We start from the raw sequence: 22312 nt of genomic DNA, 5'->3' as shown, positions 1-22312 counted from the left end.
CCTAATCTATATTTTAGTTTTATTTCAACTTTTTAATTTCCAATAGTGCATTTTATTCTTACTTGTTAATTGTGTATATATATATATATATATATATATATATATATATATATATATATATATATATATATATACATTGTCAAAATGCTGCACATTTTTTCGATAAGGAAAAATTCAAACTAGTAATGTCACTTCCAAAGCATGGAAATATTAGAGAACTTCCACGCATAATCAATTCTGAGCAGTCATAAATGATTGCTTCTACGGGGAGTATTTTTATCTGGTGGGAAAATCGGACTCCCGTCTCAAGAAATGCACGCTGTCTTCTCACAGCTGCCGATTCTTCTCCCAGATGCTTAAACAGCAACTTTCCCTTGTCCCGTTACTTATGTCCAAAAAAGTGTTCAAAGTCCTAATGAGCGCTTTGCTGTCCCTGCAGGCAGCAACGTGGAGATGTTGATGTCCGGCGGCGCCCGCTGCTACAGCACGCTTGTCTCTGCCATGGACGCCTTCCCGGCGGAGGAGGAGCTTCAGGAGACGGCGTGCCGTCTGTTCAGGAGGTTCACGTCAGGTCAGAGCTCATGAAAACAAATGTAGAGGTTGCCCTCCAGTGCGTTCCTCAGACCACTAAACACTGCCACGAGTGCTCGGATCAGAGTCACAACACTGTTTTATTTCCATAATACAAGTGCTAGTGTTTTACTTTTCAGCTAAAGGTTTTTCTGCGTCTGTCTCTCGCTTTCTTTCGCTCGCTTCCACTCCAGCTCCAACAGTTTGTCCCCTCCCGGCTGCTGCTAATAAAGGCGACAGGTGATTAGATTACAAGGCCCACCTGGGCTATCCACTCACCTGTCACTGTCTTCGAGGCCGGTCCTGGCACACCCCGTTCCGCCCCCCCCTCCACAACGAAATAAAGAGTACAGGCAGGAGTCTTGCTGGAACTGGAGGTGTCATATAAGTGTAAAAAGAAGTATTTTCCAGACCCACGCCCACTAAATTTTAGAAGAAAATAAATATTTTCCCATATAAATAAAATATAAAGTATTTGGCCACCTGCCTTTACTCACATATGAACTTGAAGTTCCATCCCATGGAATTGTCCAAAATGTATACAAAGTTCCTTTCACTGGAACTAAGAGGCCAAGCCCAACTCCTGAAAAACAACCCCACACCATAATTCCTCCTCCACCAAATTTCAAACTCTGCACAATGCAGTTGGAAATGTAGCGTTTTCTTGGCAACCTCCGAACCCAGACTTGTCCATCAGATTTCCAGATGAAAAAGCGTGATTCATCAGTCCAGAGAAGGCTTATCCACTTACACCACTGCATCCCACGCTTGGACTTGGTGATGTATGGCTTAGATGCAGCTGCCCGGCCATGGAAACCCATTCCATGAAGCTCTCTGCGTACTGTACGTGGGCTAATTGGAAGGTCAAATGAAGTTTGGAGCTCTGTTGCAACTGACTGCGCAGAAAGTCTTTGCACTATGTGCTTCAGCATCCACTGACGCCTCTCTGTCACTTTACAAGGCCTACCATTTGGTGGCTGAGTTGCTGTTGTTCCCAAACTTCACTTTTCCTATAATAAAGTTGACTTTGGAATATTTAGGAGTGAGGAAATTTCACGACTGGATTTGTTGCACAGGTGGCATCCTATGACAGTTCCACGCTGGAAATCACTAACAGCAGCCCATTCTTTCACAAGTGTTTGTAGAAACAGTCTCAATGCCTCAGTGCTTGATTTTATACAGCTATGGCTGGGCCAAGTGATTAGGACACCTGATTCTCATCATTTGGATGGGTGGCCAAATACTTTTGGAAATTTAGTGTCTATATGTTGTTATTTACACATAAATATTCTGTAAATGTTTATTTACATACCTTAATTGTTTCCAGACGGCAGTAAAACGGCTGATCAAACAAAGCAGAAGTCATCGTCATGGACCCGCTATAATCCTAACAGCATATGAGCAAATGCTAACAGCGTGAGCTTCATGACAAAATATTATATATGCATGAAAACACTCCTACAGACATCACACATGGGGCGGTTTAGTAATTAAGAATTGTTTTAGTTATATTGTAAGACTTACAAACGTCGCTTGAATAGAGAACCTGTACGAGTTGAAACGCTATGGACGGCTAGAAGACTGAACGGCACTTCTACTTCCGGTTTGAAAGCTTTAAACGGCAGGACCGGCAGTGAGCGAACTCGTCCAAAAGATAGCGACATAGCACAAATATAACGTGCCATTTCCGGTGTATTTGCATGTGATTAATGAAATGTATTTGCAGTATGGTCGCCAGCGAAGAAAAATCCATAAATCAACCGCACAGTTATATAAGCCACAGGGTTCAAAGCGTAGGAAAGAAGTAGTGGCTTAAAGTCCGTAACTTATGGTGTTTTGTTTGAAGCATATTTTATGTATTTTTGGCACACAGTAAAGTAGGCATTTTTAAACACATAATTGGCCACTAGCATATGACAAGTTATATGACAACTGCAAAATTGGTAAAATAAAAAGAGTTTGCACTTTAATGCTAACATGCTAGCATTCAACTTTCAGCATGCTAACAGCATGTGTTCTGTGTGGCTGCAAAATTCAATAAAAAAAGTTTAGCATGCTAACATTTAGCAGGTGTCAAGTGCCAAGCTATATGACTCTGACGTGTACGGCTACAAAATTGTCCAAAGAAAAGAGTTTGCACTTTAATGCTAACATGCTAGCATTCTAATTTCAGCATGCTAACAGCATGTGTTATATACGGATAGCAAAATTAAGTAAAAAGTTTTGCATGCTAACAGTTAGCATGTGTCAAGTGCCAAGTTATATGACTCTGCAGTGTACAAAATTGGCCCCCCAAAAGAGTTGGCATTTTAATGCTAACATGCTAGTATTCTAATTTCAGCATGCTAACTGCATGTGCTGTGTACGGCTGCAAAATTAACAAAAAATTCAGCATGCAAACAGTTAGTATGTGTCAAGTGCCAAGCTATATGACTCTGAGGTGTACTGCTACAAAATTGGCAAAAAAAAGTTTACACTTTAATGCTAACATGCTAGCATTCTAATTTCAGCATGCTAGCAGCAACTGTTATGTACGATAGCAAAATTAAGTACAAATTTTTAGCTTGCTAACAGTTAGCTTGTGTCAAGTGCCAAGCTATATGACTCTTGATGTGTACGGCTACGAAATTGGCCAAAAAAAAAGAGTTTGCACTTTAATGCTAACATGCTAGCATTCTAATATCAGCATGCTAACAGCCTGTGTTATGTATGGCTAGCAGAATTAACTAAAAAGTTTAGCATGCTAACAGTTAGCATGTGTCAAGTGCCAAGTTATATGACTCTGCAGTGTACAAAATTGGGCCCCTCAAAAAAGTTGGCATTTAAATTCTAACATGCTAGTATTCCAATTTCAGCATGCTAACAGCTTGTGCTATGTACGGCTAGCAGAATTAACTAAAAAAGATTAGGATGATAACAGTTAGCATGTGTCAAGTGGCAAGTTATATGACTCTGCAGTGTACAAAATTGGCCCCAAAAAAGTTGGCATTTTTATGTTAACATGCTAGCATTCAAATTTCAGCATGCTAACAGCATGTGTTATGTATGGCTAGCAAAATTAACTAAAAAGTTAAGCATGCTAACAGTTAGCATGTGTCAAGTGCCAGGCTATATGACTCTGAGGTGTACGGCTACAAAATTGGCAAATAAAAAAGGAGTTTGCACTTTAATGCTAAGATGTTAGCATTCTAAATTCAGAATGCTAACAGCATATGTTATGTACGGGTAACAGAATTAACTAAAAAGTTTAGCATGCTAACAGTTAGCATGTGTCAAGTGCCTAGCTATATGACTCTGAGGTGTACGGCTGTAAAAAAAAAAAACTGCTAAAAAGTTTAGCATCCTGTTAGTTAACATGTGTTAAGTGCTAAGTTATAGTGGTATACATCAGCAAAATTGGGAAAAAATAAAATTATTTTAGAAGGCTAACAGCATAAGTACCAAGATATATGACTCTGCCTGAGGCATCAAAATTGGCACACAAAAAAAAATGTTAGCATGCTTAACTTAGCATATTAGCATTGTAAGAATTCTACATATATAAACACACATATCTACAACAACTAGGAACTTAACGACATCAAGTAAATCACAAAACTGCATAAAACACATTTTTTATGTCTTGTTCATATTTGAACTACTTTTTCCTTTTAATGGTATCATTTTGTACATTTGTAGATCCTGCAATATACGTTTGTACATACAAGTAAAAAACAAAAAACAGTGTTTGTCAATGAATAACTTTGACGATAACGGTGTTTACCAAAGAGATCAGCCGTCACGTTTGTGTTTGGACGGCGTCCGCGCGATAAGCTGCCGTGTTGACGCTGCGTGACCATTAGTGAGGCGGCCTAAGAATGACTCACGCTGCTTGATGTATTTCCCTTTCGCCATAGAGAGCTACTACAACATCCTGGTGCTCAACGGCGCGGCGAGGGTTGCAGCCAAGGCCTGTTACGCCTTCCCCCACAATGCCGCGCTGCAAGCCGCCGCCCTCTCCTGCCTGGCTGAACTCAGTGAGGACACGCCCACCTACGCACACACACACACACACACACACACACACACACACACACACACACACACACATACTCACACAGTCGCCATCAAAAGTGTACATACACCTGTAAGGAACATGATGTCATGGGCCTACTGAAAATGTGAGCAAATCTGCTGGGTCAAAAGTATAGATACAGCAATGTTAATATTTGCTTACATGTCCCTTGGCAAGTTTCTGTCAGGCTTGCCCCTGACAGTTTGTCTATGTTTTAGTTTTTTCCTCTGCATTTGTCTGTTTCCTGTGTTTAGTATTTCCTGTCTTTTAGTTACTGTCAAGTGCTCTTAATTCGTCAACTTCCTGTCTTGTTCCCTGAGTGCTGTGTTCCTCCTCAGTGTGTTTAGTATTTCCTGTCTAGTGCTCTTATTTTGTCAGCTTCCTGTCTTGTTCCCTGAGTGCTGTGTTCCCCTTCAGCTGCGGCTGATTGGCATCTGGCCACACCTGTTGCCAATCAGCCGGCTCCTATTTGTACCTCCTTTGTCTTGTGTCCGTTGCTGGATCATTGTATTGTATTATTTTGTCAATGTCACGTCTAGTCGCTCTTGTGATGTGTCATCGCTCCTGTCGTGTCGTACCTTGTCTTTGCAGTCTGTCAGAGTTATTTGGTGACGGACCCCAAGATGCAGAGATGGAGGCAGGCATGGAATGAGAAAACATGATTTAATTCAATACTAAGACAAAAACAAAACCAAAAGGGTACAAACACAAAGCGCGCACAAGGCGGATAATCAAACAAAAGGAGATAGCCTGGGAGCTAGAAAATAACGAACAGGAGCTTAACGTGGAAGCTAGCGGGTAGCAAACAGGCAAACTGAAGTCGTACTTGTATAATGAAAATTAAAACGGAAGCAGGGAACAAAACAGTAAGCTACAAACATCAACTAAATATAGCTTACCGCTACGCTGCAAAGACAAGGTACGACACGACAGGAGCAATAACACATCACAAGAGCGACTAGACGTGACATTGACAAGACAATGATCCAGCAACTGACACAAGACAAAGGAGGTACAAATAGGAGCCGGCTGATTGGCAACAGGTGTGGCCAGATGCCAATCAGCCGCAGCTGAAGGGGAACACAGCACTCAGGGAACAAGACAGGAAGCTGACAAAATAAGAGCACTAGACAGGAAATACTAAACACACTGAGGAGGAACACAGCACTCAGGGAACAAGACAGCAAGCTGACAAATTAAGAACACTTGACAGGAACTAAAAGACAGGAAATACTAAACACAGGAAACAGACAAATGCAGAGGAAAAAACTAAAACATAGACAAACTGTCAGGGGCAAGCCTGACAGTTTCACTGAAATGAGGCGCTTTTGGTAGCCATCCACAAGCTTCTGGTTGAATTTTTGACCATTCGGTTCAGCTAAATGTGTTGGTTTTCTGACATGGACTTGTTTCTTCAGCGTTGTCCATACGTTTAAGTCAGGACTTTGGGAATGGCCATTCTAAAACCTTACTTCTAGCTTGATTTAGCCATTCCTTTACCACTTTTGACGTGTGTTTGGGGGTCATTTTCCTTTTGGAACACCCAACTATGCCCAAGACCCAACCTCCGGGCTGATGATTTTAGCTTGTCCTGAAGAATTTGGAGGTAATCCTCCTTTTTCATTGTCATCACATGGACAAAAAAAAAGACTTTCTGGAGCAGGCCTGGGCATGTATTTTGACTCGGGGGCCACATATAGAGAAAAAAATGTGTCTAGGGCAGGGGTCGGGAAACCCAAAATGTTGAAAGAGCCATATTGGACCAAAAATACAAAAACAAATCCGTCTGGAGCCGCAAAAAAATTTAAAGCCATATTACATCGAGATAGTGTGTTATGAGATATAAATTGAATAATGAATGAATGAATGAAATAAGTTTATTTCAGTCATATAATCAATCAACCATTTTGTGTGATCAGTTTTACAGTACATGTTATATGTATACAATTATGCACATTTACACACGAAAAAAAAGAAAAATAATGACCAAAAAAGGAATAGGCTGAAGCCAAAGCTTATATTTGCCTATCCTATACCTTCACTGAAGACTAGATTGCCTGGAACATCAACGTTAAAAAAAAATTAAAAATCAATGGGATGAAAGTAATTGTTACTATATTTTATAATTTTCAATTATTTCACCTTTCAATGTTTTCTTAAACCTTACCAAAGAAGTGCATGTCTTCAGCTCATCACTGAGCTTGTTCCACCATTTAACTCCTAAAACTGTAATACATTTGTATTTTATATTTGTTCTCGCTTTACCTATTTCAAAAATCGATATCCCCGTAAATGATAGTTTTCTCCTCTTAAATGAAATAGCCTGAGAATACAATGAGGACTTGAAGGAAACTAAATGAGCTCAAATTGACCTAGAAATGAGTCATAATGATCCAAAATGTACATAAAGCTAGCCTAAATAGTATGTTTGCATCGATTAGCTTGCAGTCATGCAGTGACCAAATATGTCGGATTAGCACACTCCACACAAGTCATTAACATCAACAAAACTCACCTTTGTGCATTCATGCACAACGTTATAAGTTTGGTGGACAAAATGAGACAGAAAAAGAAGTGGCAAAAAACACGTCTTAGAAAGTCGGAGAAAGTTATACATGTAAACAAACTACGGTGAGTTCAAGGACCGCCAAATCTAGTAGGACAAAACGGCGCTCGCCAAATACTCGAATCAGTGAAACATGTTTAATATAAACAGTGTGCTTTATAACAATTAGGGAGGTTTGTGTCATGTTTGTGATCCTACAGAAACCATATTAAAACAAAAAATATGTTTTTCCCCTCATCTTTTTCCATTTTTCATATATATTTGAAAAAGCTCCAGAGAGCCACTAGGGCGGCGCTAAAGAGCCATATGCGACTTCAGAGCCGCGAGTTGCCGACCCCCGGTCTAGGGGCTGGTATATCTATTTTTAGGGAACACTAATACAAAACTTCACAATAATGTCTGATTGAATGCTAAAAACGTTATGACAGACCATCTTAAAAATGTAATGTAATTTTACATTTTTCTATGAAGGATAAAACCCTGAATATTGACAAAATGTGAACGTCACACCGACTTTCGATCGACATATTTTACAATTAAGTTAAACGCAACAAAAATGCAACAAACAGTTAAATATGAACGTGAAGGGTACAAAATAAACCCACGTACAATCTGATATACAGTATTTAATTGAATTTCCGCAGGGCATATAGTATGCGCCTGCCTTGAATTACTGCCGGGTCAAACTCGCTTCGCTAAATAATTAGCACATGCTTAGTATTACTGCCTGGTCAAACTCGTGATGTCACGAGTGACACTTCCCCTGTCATCATTTTCAAAATGGAGGAGGCTGATTTCAATACCGGTAATTTGAAATCGCATAAAGGGAAGAAGATTAAGAGCTATTCAGTAGGATTTAAGGTCCAAGCTTACATCACACTCAATTTTTTTACTGCATACCTTTGGTAAGTGCCGGAGTGAGAAGAGGTTTTAAAATAATTAGCGCATGCTTACTTTTACCGCATGCCTTTGGTAAGCGCAGGAGTGAGAAGAGGTTTTAAATTAATTAGCGCCCCGGCGGCAATTCAAGGAAATACGGTATTTGATATTGTCACGAAGTGGTGGTGATGAACCCCAAGATGCAGAGGTGACAGGCTTGGAAAATGAAAACATGGTTTTAATGTTAAAAAAAAAAGGCAAGAAAAACACAAACCAGAAACAGCAAACAGGGACAGGAGTCGGGATCCAGGGAATAGCTCTCCGCTTCCAAAAAAAAAGGCAGTACACAGCATACAGCAAACAATACTCCAGCACTCACTGGAGGGCAAGGCAGGTTTAAATAATGCCTCTGATTAGTGCTCAGGCAGCAGGTGAGCGGGTGAACACTAATCAGATAATATCCGCCTATTACCTGACACCTTCAATGTCAGCTACTTCTTTTTGTTGTTAATGTCTATATTCCATTTTCTGCTGGATTTACTCTCTTTTTTTATGCTGGGGCTGCCAAATATACTGTGATAGTGTACATAGCATTTGGTATATATTGTATATATGTTATAGACATATTATATCTGTATATATTGTATACTGTACACATGATAAGTATATATTGTATATCTTCGCAGATATGTTATATTTTACATTGCTATACCTAGTTTATTTATATCTGCATTGTCCTTTCCATCCTTACACTTTCCATCATTGTAACTAAGCTACTGTGTTGAACAATTTCCCTTGTGGATCATTAAAGTTTGTCTAAGTTTAAGTCTAAGTCTAATCAGAAGCAGGTGTAAATAATAAGTAACCATGGCAAGCAAAACAAACAAGGTTGCACAAAAAACAGGAACCAAAAGAGTCTTAGATTGAAAATAAAAACATAATCCAGACCACAGATCATGACAGATACATCACTAAGCTTTAGGACTTTGTTGTGAAAATCTCCTTCCACGTCTGTGGAAACGCTTCCCGCCCACACTGCTTGGTGCCTCGTCTGAGCTGCTGTGACGTAGATTACCATAGCAACTAATTAGATGACCATAGTAACTAATTAGATGACCATAGTAACTAATTAGATGACCATAGTAACTAATTAGATGACCGTAGTAACTGGTATATGATCCATAAGCGCAGATTACAACCATTGAAATACTTTGTATAGTTGAAGACTTACGGTCATTAGAAAGCATGACTGCACATCATAATGGCAGCTACACTTTCCATCTTACAGATCTCAAAAAAATTGGGGTGAATGTCCGGCGGGCCAGATTGAAAAGCTTAACGGGCTGCATGTGGCCCCCGGGCCTTCATTTGCCAAGGTCTGTTCTGGAGGAAAAGTTCTGTGGTCAGATGGAACAAAAATTGAGCTGTTTGGCCACAACACCCAGCAATATGTTTGGAGGAGGGCAGCACGGTGGAACAAGGGTTAGTGCGTCTGCCTCACAATATGAAGGTCCTGAGTAGTCAGGGTTCAATCCCGCCCTTGGGATCTTTCTGTGTGGAGTTTGCATGTTCTCCCCGTGACTGCGTGGGTTCCCTCCGGGTACTCCTGCTTCCTCCCACTTCCAAAAACATGCACCTTGGGATAAGTTAACTAAATTGGCCCTAGTGTGTGGATGTGAGTGTGAATAATGTCTGTCTATCTGTGTTGGCCCTGTGATGAGGTGGCGACTTGTCCAGGGTGTATGCCGCCTTCCTCACGATTGTAGCTGAGATAGGCTCCATTGCCCCCCGTGACCCCGAAGGGTATAAGCGGTAGCAAATGGATAGATGGATGGATGTTTGGAGGATCAAATGTGTGGCCTTTAATTCCAAGAACACCATCCCTACCGTCAGGCATGGTGGTGGTAGTATTATGCTCTGTTCCTGCTTTGCTGCCAAAGGAACTGGTGCTTTAAATGGGACAATGAAAAAGGAGGTTTATGTCAGGTTCAAGCATCAATGACATCTATTAAACAAGACAAGAAGCAAGGAAATAAACAGACAGAATTCAATTTTGACTTAATTTGAGGAGAGACGTGGCGACTGCGCTCTCTGTACAGTTTTCCTCCACGCTCTGACGAAAAAAGGTTTACGTCTCCTCTTTGTTTGGGATATTCCCTGTTAACACAACAACAGCTGTTTCTAAAGGAATGGGGGGTATGTAAACAAACGTTGTTTTTGGTCACATTAACACAAAAGAAAAAGATGCCTCGGGCTTGGGCTGGTCCTGGTTCGAGCTTGGGCAAGTCTTGGATCACAATAGATAACCCCCCTTCCGTCTCGCACAAAATGGAATTTTCCAAGCCTTTAGCTTGGTGCAACAAAGACATCCTCTTGTCAGTTCATTGGGAACTCCGAGAACGGAAATTTTTTTGATAATTTATATTCAATTTTTCTGACAGTTTACCTCCAAATTCTTCAGGACAACCTAAAATCATCAGCTCGGAGGTTGGGTCTTGGGCGCAGTTGGGTGTCCCAACAGGACAATGACCCCAAACAAGCGTCAAAAGTGGTAAAGGAATGGCTAAATCAGGCTAGAATTAAGGTTTTAGAACGGCCTTCCCAAAGTCCTGACTTAAACGTGTGGACAATACTGAAGAAACAAGTCCATTTCAGAAAAACAACACATTTAGCTGAATTGCACCAATTTTGTCAAGAGGAGTGGTCAAAAATTCAAGCAGAAGCTTGTGGATGGCTACCAAAAGCGCCTTATTGCAATGAAACTTGCCAAAGGACATGTAACCAATTATTAAAAATAAATACAACCTTATTACTGTAATTTAGGGAACAGGGATTGTTTTATGGACATAAAAATAAATGAGTGAACCTACTTTTGTTCTTCCCTTTGGGTTTTGAAGGACCGCAATGACGCACCTTCCTGTGGCCAATGCAAACATGCTTTATCAGTATCACGCTTCATTGTAGCCATTCATCCTGACTTCCTCATTTTGGTAAAAAGACTAAAATAAATCGGCATACACAGTTTTGATGTATTGTATATTGTGCTCCTGAGTTCCTTTTGCTGATTAGTATTATTTATTGAGTTTATTTATTTATTTTTTTCAGTATCATTTGGTTAAAATCGGTCCCAACATTTTTTAAATTTAAATAGCGATTACATTTTCTATTAGAGTTCAGGCAAATCTTTAAACCTTTTTTGTTACAGCCTAAAACGCTATGTTAAAAAGTTGTTCTGTTTTTAAATGCATTTCTTGTTTTGTTTTTGTTAATAGGGATAGAATGCTATGCAGAGGTGTGCTTACAACAGATTTACAGAAAAACGATACTATTTACAAAGCAAGTAAACAAAGCCGACACTATCCTCACATCGTGAACAAAATAATAGCACACGGCGTAACAGGTGTGTAAAACACACACAGTGACCTATTAGCCTTTACGGAACAATTAACAACAACAATGTTAATGATTTACATGCTGCTATTTTCACAGGTGTGATATCATGTGCGATACAAGGAGTCCTGTCCTCCAACAAGCACACAATGTATTCTATTTCAGTCAAGTCATTTACAAAAGGCAAACATGCGAGGCTGCAGGCGACGAGGAGCGTTAAGCAGCACAGCAGCTGAGCACGCGTGACATACGTGATACCAGTCCACAAATATATCGATTCAAATCCGAATTGTGATTCTTATTCGTGCCGATTTTAGATAAAGTCATAATTTCCAAAAATCAATTTAGAAAAATATATCAATATTTGTATTGTTTCATGGAGATGACCTGTAATGTCTTTATAAAATTCATTTTTATTAAAAAAAAATGTTTTTTTAAATTATTTATTACTTTTTTGTTTTATTTTATTGATTTTTGTAAATTATGAATGAATCTAAGAAAAAGTAAAAAAAGATACACACACACACACACACACACACACACACACACACACACACACACACACACACACACACACACACACACACACACACACACACACACACACACACACACACACACACATATATATATATATGCACCAAAGCATGTTTCCACCCCCATGCTTCACAGTAGGTCTGGTGTTCTTGGGATGCAACTCAGTATTCTTCTTCCTCCAAACACGACGAGTTGAGTTTATACCAAAATGGATACATGGATGATACAGCAGAGGATTGGGAGAATGTCATGTGGTCAGATGAAACCAAAATAGAACGTTTTGGTATAAACTCAACTCGTCGTGTTTGGAGGAAGAAGAATATTGAGTTGCATCCCAAGAACACCATACCTACTGTGAAGCATGGGGGTGGAAACATCATGCTTTGGGGCTGTTTTTCTGCTAAGGGGACAGGACGATTGATCCGTGTTAAGGAAAGAATGAATGGGGCCATGTATCGTGAGATTTTGAGCCATAACCTTCTTCCATCAGTGAGAGCTTTGAATGGTTGACCAAATACTTATTTTCCACCATAATTTACAAATAAATTCTTTAAAATTCCTAAAATGTGAATTCCTGGATTTTTTTTTCACATTCTGTCCCTCACAGTTAAAGTGTACCTATGATGAAAATTTCAGACCTCTGTCATCATTTTAAGTGGGAGAACTTGCACAATCGGTGGCTGACTAAATAATTTTTTGCCCCACTGTATATATATATATATATATATATATATATATATATATATATATATATATATATATATATATATATATATATATATATATATATATATATATATATATATATATATATATATATATATATATATATGTGAATACATTTTGACATGTTTAGGCCATGTCCATGCAACAATTATAGAAAATAGATTTTTTTTTTATATGCTTTTTAATTGACACAAACACACATATATATATATATGTGTGTTTGTGTGTGTGTGTGTATATATATATATATATATATATATATATATATATATATGTAACCCTATATACCGGTATATTGGATTCTTATCAAAAAAAAAAAAAAAAAAATATATATATATATATATATATATATATATATATATATGTGTGTGTGTGTGTGTGTGTGTTATTTTTTGTTTTTTAATTCTTATTTACATTTTTTATTTTTGTAAATGATACATTTTTGACAAGACATTTTCAAGCGATCTCCATGCAACCCGAAAAAGCTTTTCTAAGCTGTAACTTGTTTTGAAAAATGTTTAATCATTACTATTATTACAAATAATACATTGCTGGAATCTGTTTGAATCAAAAATTGTTTTGAATTGAGAAATTATTCTGAATCGAATCGTCATCCCCAGGAATCGAATATAATCGTTTGGAGCCCAAAGATTCACACCCCTAATAATTGAACAATACGGCCATCTATAGCAGCACATTTGTCAGCTATAAACAAGTATAAAATGATTATTGTTGCATATCACTTACTACACATACACAGTCTTCAAGGCAGAAGCTTATTATAAAATATCCAGTAACAAACGTGTCCGCATCATTTAACTTATTGCGTCATGACCTTAATCCAATTAGTTAAAATAAACAGTTTCCACTCCACTTCAATTTAGAGACCACATACGATAAATAAGATGTCTCTCACCTGCATGTATGTTATTATGAACAGTATGTATTGTGTTTTGTATTATGCATCAGATTGTAAGACACGTTTACAGCTGCGACAGGTACCTACCCCGTTTCCATATGAGTTGGGAAATTGTGTTAGATGTAAATATAAACGGAATACAATGATTTGCAAATCCTTTTCAACCCATATTCTATACAATGCACTACAAAGACAAGATATTTGATGTTCAAACTCATAAACTTTATTTTTTCATGACTGCAACAAGTGCCAAAGTAGTTGGGAAAGGGCATGTTCACCACTGTGTTACATCACCTTTTCTTTTAACAACACTCAATAAATGTTTGGGAACTGAGGGAACTAATTGTTGAAGCTTTGAAAGTGGAATTCTTTCCCATTCTTGGGCCCAGGAAGCCGCCGGCGTTTCTGGATGTTGTTGATAAATGGCTTTTGCTATGCATAATAGAGCTTTAACTTGCACTTACAGATGTAGCGACAAACTGTATTAAGTGACAGTGGTTTTCTGAAGTGTTTCTGAGCCAATGTGGTGATATCCTTTAGAGATTGATGTCGGTTTTTGATACAGTGCCGTCTGAGGGATCGAAGGTCACGGTCATTCAATGTTGGTTTCCGGCCATGCCGCTTACGTGGAGTGATTTCTCCAGATTCTCTGAACCTTTTGATGATGTTATGGACCGCAGATGCTGAAATCCCTAAATTTCTTGCAATTGCACTTTGAGAAACGTTGTTCTGAAACTATTTGACTATTTGCTCACGCAGTTGTGGACAAAGGGGTGTACCTCGCCCCATCTTTTCTTGTGAAAGACCGAGCATTTTTTGGGAAGCTGTTTTTATACCCAATCATGGCACCCACTTGTTCCCAATTAGCCTGCACACCTGTGGGATGTTCCAAATAAATGTTTGATGAGCACGCCTAAACTTTATCGGTATTTATTGCCACCTTTCCTAACGTCTTTGTCACGTGTTGCTGGCATTAAATTCTAAAGTTAATGATTATTTGCACCAAGAAATGTTTATCCGTTTGAACATCAAATATGTTGTCTCTGTAGCATATTCAACTAAATATGGGTTGAAAAGGATTTGCAAATCTTTGTATTCTGTTTATATTTACATCTAACACAATTTCCCAACTCATATGGAAATGGGGTTTGTAGATACAGTATATATAAATAATGGCATTGGTGATAATCGCACGCCCTGTATCTCGTGCTAGCGGCCACCATGGTGCAGAGCCGGGCCGTGGCGGAGCAGGGCCTGGAACATGGTGAAGAGGAGGAGAACAGAGGCTCGGAGCAGGTGAAGGACATGGGCCTGGACTGGATGGAGGCCTGCTGTAGGGCGCTGGATCTTCATGCTGCAGAACCAGCTGTTCAGGTGAGTCCAGACGGGGGTCCCAGAAACTCCACTTCGAGAGGATTCAAACCGTCCTTTCACCTTCAGGAGGCCGCATGCTGGGCCATCCACAGTCTGATGGTCCATGGGGCTGCAAGTGCTCATCCAGGGGAGGAGCAAGATGAGAGGTAGGCTGCAGTGATCTCTCTGGACACAAGTGAAGGTCTAAACTGTGTGCCTTCTCAGGACTCCAGTTCATCGACAGATGATGGCGGCCATGCTGCTCCACTCCTCCTCCCCCGGCGTGATCGAAGCCGCCACTAGCGCCATCGCCACGCTGGTCACGCGGAACGGTGAGTAGGGCGGCAATCGCATGCAGGTATAACCAGCCGGGTCCCGCCCTCTTTGTCCAACCAGGGTCTGCTGATGGACGGGAGAGCTGGTAAGGGATTGAGGTTTACGCGATTTCTACTGCAAGAGCCAAACTCGTTCAGGAGTCAGTAGATTTGACGTTAAAATACCAGTAGCTTGATTGCTAGAATTTTACCGTAGGAATAGCCGTGGTACAGTTTTTGCATTTACAGTAAAACAGCGACCATAGACCGTATATTTTAGGGTAAAATTATTGAAACTGAGCTCCCATTATTTACTATAGAAGTTACATATGTTTTTTTTTTGTTTTTTTTACATTGTAACTATCCGTTACACACACCCTTAAGTAAACCTCAATCTCAATCAGGGTCACGGCACCGAAGTAGCCTGCCTTGTCTAGTACCTGTCAATTGGCGCTAGGTAACAAGCTCAAAGCCTGAGTTGTCCAGAGCAAACGCTTAAGTTGTCAGAGACTGATATTCACACGCTTACTGTTACACACTCACACCGTTAAACATCAACCCGGATCACGGCACCAAAATAACTCGCCTGGTGCTGCCCAAGGCTCAAAGAGAGGCCAGTGCACTCTGTAACAAGCTAGAAACCTCGGCTGTCAGCCCGTTGTCCAGCTCAAACTCTTAAGGTGTCAGGGAGTGAAGTTTACATCCACACTAACTATCCGTTACACACTGGTAAACCTCAATCTCAATCAGGGTCACAGCACCAAAGTAGCCTGCCTGGTTTAGTACCTGCCAATTGGCACTAAGCAACAAGCTCAAAGCCTGAGTTGTCCAGCGCAAACTCTTAAGGTGTCAGAGAGTGATGTATCAACGCTTACTGTTACACACTCACACCGTTAAACCTCAACCCAGGTCACGGCAACAAAATAACGCGCCTGCTGCAGCCCAGGGCTCAAAGAGAGGCCAGAGCACTCTGTAATCAGCTAGAAACCTGATCTGTCAGCCCGTTGTCCAGCGCAGACTCTTAAGGTCTCAGGGATTGAAGTTTACATCCATACCAATTATCTGGTAGATCCTGGTGAACCTCAAGCTCAACCCGGGACACGGCACCAAAATAACTCGCCTGGTGCTGCCCAAGGCTCAAAGAGAGGCCAGTGCACTCTGTAACAAGCTAGAAACCTCGGCTGTCAGCCCGTTGTCCAGCTCAAACTCTTAAGGTGTCAGGGAGTGAAGTTTACATCCACACTAACTATCCGTTACACACTGGTAAAACTCAATCTCAATCAGGGTCACAGCACCAAAGTAGCCTGCCTGGTTTAGTACCTGCCAATTGGCATTAGGCAACAAGCTCAAAGCCTGAGTTGTCCAGCGCAAACTCTTAAGGTGTCAGAGAGTGATGTATAAGCGCTTACTGTTACACACTCACACCGTTAAACCTCAACCTAGGTCACGGCAACAAAATAACGCGCCTGCTGCAGCCCAGGGCTCAAAGAGAGGCCAGAGCACTCTGTAATCAGCTAGAAACCTGATCTGTCAGCCCGTTGTCCAGCGCAGACTCTTAAGGTCTCAGGGATTGATATTTACATCCATACTAATTATCTGGTAGATCCTGGTGAACCTCAAGCTCAACCCGGGACACGGCACCAAAGTCACGTGTTCCGGGCTTGAGTTTTGGCCACCCTGATTGAGAGGCAAGAGACCTAGGAAACAAGCTAAAAACCTGAGGTGTCCAGCGCAAACTCTGAAGGTGTCAGAGAGTGATGTTTACACGCTTGCTGTTAAAAACTCACACCATTAAACCTCAACCCGGGTCAAGGCACCAAAACAACCCGCGTGGTGCTGCCCAGGGCTTTAAAGAGAACAGAGCACTAGGTATCAAGCCAAAAACCTGAGCCATCAGCCTGTTGTCAAGGTCAAATTCTTAAGGTGTCAGGGAGTGAAGTTTACATCATTTATCCGTTACACACTGGTAAACCTCAATCTCAACCTGGGTCACGGCACCAAAGTAGCCTACCGGGTCCAAGCTTTGAGCTTGTTGCACTAGGCAACAAGCTCAAAGCCTGAGTTGTCCAGTGTAAACTCTTATGGTGTCAGAGAGGGACGTTTACATGCTTACTGTTACACTTTCACACCGGTAAAAATCAACTCGGGTCACGGCACCAAAATAACCTGCCTGGTGCTGCCCAGGGCTCAAAGAGAGGCCAGAGCACTCTGTAACAAACTAGAAACCTGATCAGTCAGCCCGTTGTCCAGCTTAGATTCTTAAGGTGTCAGGGATTGAGGTTTACATCCACACTAATTATCTGGTAGGTCCTGGAGAACCTCAAGCTCAACCTGGGACACGGCACCAAATTAACGTGTCCTGGGTTTGAGTTTCGACCACCCTGATTGAGAGGCAAGACAACTAGGCAACAAGCTAAAAACCTGAGCCATCAGCCTGTTGTCCAGCTCAAATTCTTAAGGTGTCAGGGAGTGAAGTTTACATCCACACTATTTATCCATTACACAGTGGTAAACCTCAATCTCAATGTGGGTCACGGCACCAAAATAACCTGCCTGGTGCTGCCCAGGGCTCAAAGAGAGGCCAGAGCACTCTGTAACGAACTAGAAACCTGATCTGTCAACCCGTTGTCCAGCTCATACTCTTAAGGTGTCTGGGATTGAGGTTTACATCCACACTAATTATCTGGTAGATCCTGGTGAACCTCAAGCTCAACCCGGGACACGGCACCAAATTAACATGTCCTGGGCTCGAGTTTTGGCCACCCTGATTGAGAAGCAAGAGAACTAGGCAACAAGCCAAAAACCTGAGCCATCAGCCTGTTGTCCAGCTCAAATTCTTAAGGTGTCAGGGAGTGAAGTTTACATCCACACTATTTATCCATTACACAGTGGTAAACCTCAATCTCAATGTGGGTCACGGCACCAAAATAACCTGCCTGGTGCTGCCCAGGGCTCAAAGAGAGGCCAGAGCACTCTGTAACGAACTAGAAACCTGATCTGTCAGCCCGTTGTCCAGCTCATACTCTTAAGGTGTCTGGGATTGAGGTTTACATCCACACTAATTATCTGGTAGATCCTGGTGAACCTCAAGCTCAACCCGGGACACGGCACCAAATTAACATGTCCTGGGCTCGAGTTTTGGCCACCCTGATTGAGAAGCAAGAGAACTAGGCAACAAGCCAAAAACCTGAGCCATCAGCCTGTTGTCAAGCTCAAATTCTTAAGGTGTCAGGGAGTGAAGTTTACATCCACACTATTTATCCGTTACGCACTGGTAAACCTCAATATCAACCTGGGTCACGGCACCAAAGTAGCCTACCTGGTCCAGCACCTGCCAATTGGCACTAGGCAACAAGCTCAAAGCCTGAGTGGTCCAGCGTAAACTCTTAAGGTGTCAGAGAGGGACGTTTGCATGCTTACTGTTACACTTTCACGCCGGTAAAAATCAACTCGAGTCACGGCACCAAAATAACACGCCTGGTGCTGCCCAGGGCTTAAAAACCTGAGCCGTCAGCCCATTGTCCAGCTCAAACTCTTAAGGTGTCAGGGATTGAGGTTTACATCCACACTAGTTATCCGTAAACACACGTGGTAAACCACAATCTCGACACGGGTCACGGGACCAAAGTAACGTGTCCGGGGCTCGAGTTTTGGCCATCGTGATTGAGAGACAAGAACACTAGTTAACAAGCTAAAAACCTTAGTTGTCCAGCGCAAACTCTTAAGGTGTCAGAGAGTGATGTTTACACGTTTACTGTTACACACTCACACCGTTAAACCTCAACCCGGGTCACGGCACCAAAATAACCCGCCTGGTGCTACCCGGGGCCGAAGAGAGGCCAGAGTACTCAGTAATGAGCAAAAAACCTGAGTCGTCCGTTACACACTGGTGAAACTAAATCTCAACCCGGGTCACGGCACCAAAGTAACCCGCCCGATGCTGCCCACTGGTGCACTCCAGTGTCAGGGAGTCAAGTTTATACGTTGTATTCCAAGCAGACCTGCTCCCTGCTAGTTTCTTTGGCTGCACACTGACACTGTCGTCATATCTGTTCCGTTCCCCCCAGCTAAGATGCGCTCCACACTGCTGGCCGGCGGTCTCCATGTCAACCTGGTGGAGATGATGAAGAGACACTCGGCCTCCATGGAGGTCTCCATCAGCGCCTGCCGACTGCTCAGCCTCCTCTTCCAGGGGAGGACGGCCAGTCTGGATGAGCTCAACATGGCCATGAGTCAGATCCTCAGCGTCATGAAGCTCCACAACTTTCAGTCCGAGGTGCAGCTGGAGGCGCTGAAGGCCAGCCTGGTCTTCTTCTGTCCTGGTACTGTCCAGTCTAAAATTATACTTCCTATAATGTAAACTCTCGCTATCATCTATTCCGGTAGTGTCCAACTTTTTGACATGGGGTAAATCAATCAATCAATCAATGTTTACTTATATAGCCCTAAATCACTAGTGTCTCAAAGGGCTGCACAAACCACTACGACATCCTCGGTAGGCCCACATAAGGGCAAGGAAAACTCACACCCAGTGGGACATCGGTGACAATAATGACCCAGTGGGACGTCGGTGACAATGATGACTATGAGAACCTTAGAGAGGAGGAAAGCAATGGATGTCGAGCGGGTCTAACATGATACTGTGAAAGTTCAATCCATAATGGATCCAACACAGTCGCGAAAGTCCAGTCCAAAGCGGATCCAACACAGCAGCGAGAGTCCCGTTGATAGCGGAGCCAGCAGGAAACCATCCCAAGCGGAGGCGGATCAGCAGCGCAGAGATGTCCCCAGCCGATACACAGGCAAGCAGTACATGGCCACCGGATCGGACCGGACCCCCTCCACAAGGGAGAGTGGGACATAGAAGAAAAAGAAAAGAAACAGCAGATCAACTGGTCTAAAAAGGGAGTCTATTTAAAGGCTAGAGTATACAAATGAGTTTTAAGGTGAGACTTAAATGCTTCTACTGAGGTGGCATCTCGAACTGTTACCGGGAGGGCATTCCAGAGTACTGGAGCCCGAAATGAAAACGCTCTATAGCCCGCAGACTTTTTTTGGGCTTTGGGAATCACTAATAAGCCGGAGTCCTTTGAACGCAGATTTCTTGCCGGGACATATGGTACAATACAATTGGCAAGATAGGATGGAGCTAGACCGTGTAGTATTTTATACGTAAGTAGTAAAACCTTAAAGTCACATCTTAAGTCCACAGGAAGCCAGTGCAGGTGAGCCAGTACAGGCGTAATGTGATCAAACTTTTTTGTTCTTGTCAAAAGTCTAGCAGCCACATTTTGTACCAACTGTAATCTTTTAATGCTAGACATGGGGAGACCCGAAAATAATACGTTACAGTAATCGAGGCGAGACGTAACAAACGCATGGATAATGATCTCAGCGTCTTTAGTGGACAGAATGGAGCGAATTTTAGCGATATTACGGAGATGAAAGAAGGCCGTTTTAGTAACGCTTTTAATGTGTGCCTCAAAGGAGAGAGTTGGGTCGAAGATAATACCCAGATTCTTTACCGTGTCGCCTTGTTTAATTGTTTGGTTGTCAAATGTTAGAGTTGTATTATTAAATAGAGTTCGGCGTCTAGCAGGACCGATAATCAGCATTTCCGTTGATATATATATATATATATATATATATATATACATATGGAACTCCACACGTTACCTTAACGTAGTCCGAGGTCACATTGTTATGGGAGACACACTGCATCCTATCAGTAAGATAAGAGTTAAACCAAGACAGGGCTAAGTCTGACATACCAATTCGTGTTTTGATACGTTCTAATAAAATATTATGATCGACGGTATCGAAAGCAGCGCTAAGATCGAGGAGCAGCAACATAGATGACGCATCAGAATCCATCGTTAGCAATAGATCATTAGTCATTTTTGCGAGGGCTGTCTCCGTGGAGTGATTTGCCCTAAAACCGGATTGAAAGGTTTCACATAGATTGTTAGACGCTAAGTGTTCATTTAACTGCTCCCCAACAATTTTTTCAAGGATTTTTGAAATAAAGGGAAGGTGAGACACCGGTCGGTAATTTACCATGAGGTCAGGATCGAGGTTAGGTCTTTTAAGAAGAGGATGAATAACCGCTTTTTTGAATGCTAGGGGAACACTGCCCGAGGAGAGTGATAAGTTTATAATATTTAGCACTGATGGACCTAATAATTCAAAGAGCTCCTTGATCAGTTTCCCAGGAAGAGGGTCAAGTAAACATGTTGTCTGTTTTATTCCATTTAAACGTTGTAACAATTCGTCTAATGTTATTTCCTCAAAACGAGAGAAACTATTTTGGAGGGCAGTATCCGCCGTATATACAATCGTGTCAGTGTTAATAGAACCCCGTTGTAGCTGGGACGCATTGTCTATAATCTCCTTTCTAATGACTTCAATTTTCTTACTAAAGAATTGCATAAAGTCATCAGCTGAATGGGTTGAGCTACTGGAAGGAATCCCTTGTTGGGTTAGCGATGCTACCGTACTAAACAAAAATTTAGGATCGTTTTTATTACGGTGGATGAGATTTGAGTAATATTTAGCTTTAGCTAAGGTAAGCATGACATCATACGCAAATACGGTATTAGCTTTCACTGTTATGCTGATGACACCCAACTCTACATGCCCCTAAAGCTGACCAACACGCCGGATTGTAGTCAGCTGGAGGCGTGTCTTAATGAAATTAAACAATGGATGTCCGCTAACTTTTTGCAACTCAACGCCAAAAAAACGGAAATGCTGATTATCGGTCCTGCTAGACACCGAACTCTATTTAATAATACAACTCTAACATTTGACAACCAAACAATTAAACAAGGCGACACGGTAAAGAATCTGGGTATTATCTTCGACCCAACTCTCTCCTTTGAGGCACACATTAAAAGCGTTACTAAAACGGCCTTCTTTCATCTCCGTAACATCGCTAAAATTCGCTCCATTCTGTCCACTAAAGACGCTGAGATCATTATCCATGCGTTTGTTACGTCTCGCCT

General features: G+C 41.6%; 1 protein-coding gene across 2 annotated transcripts in view; it reads left to right on the top strand.

Annotated features, from left to right (window-relative positions):
• The window catches only part of lrrk2 (leucine-rich repeat kinase 2), a 129416-nt gene that overhangs the window by 25917 nt on the left and 81187 nt on the right, over positions 1–22312 (top strand). For both annotated transcript variants that reach the window (XR_009806050.1, XM_061894436.1), the window contains exons 7-12: positions 440–571; positions 4467–4586; positions 14855–15015; positions 15082–15161; positions 15220–15326; positions 19376–19630. Coding sequence is in view for 1 of the 2 variants with exons in the window: in XM_061894436.1 (XP_061750420.1) it covers positions 440–571; positions 4467–4586; positions 14855–15015; positions 15082–15161; positions 15220–15326; positions 19376–19630 (855 nt within the window). In the remaining variant the exon portion in view is untranslated. The remainder of the gene's footprint in view (positions 1–439; positions 572–4466; positions 4587–14854; positions 15016–15081; positions 15162–15219; positions 15327–19375; positions 19631–22312) is intronic.

Source organism: Nerophis ophidion, linkage group LG03, assembly GCF_033978795.1.
Source record: "Nerophis ophidion isolate RoL-2023_Sa linkage group LG03, RoL_Noph_v1.0, whole genome shotgun sequence".
Classification (NCBI taxonomy): domain Eukaryota; kingdom Metazoa; phylum Chordata; class Actinopteri; order Syngnathiformes; family Syngnathidae; genus Nerophis; species Nerophis ophidion.
This window is presented reverse-complemented; position numbering and strand designations above follow the sequence as displayed.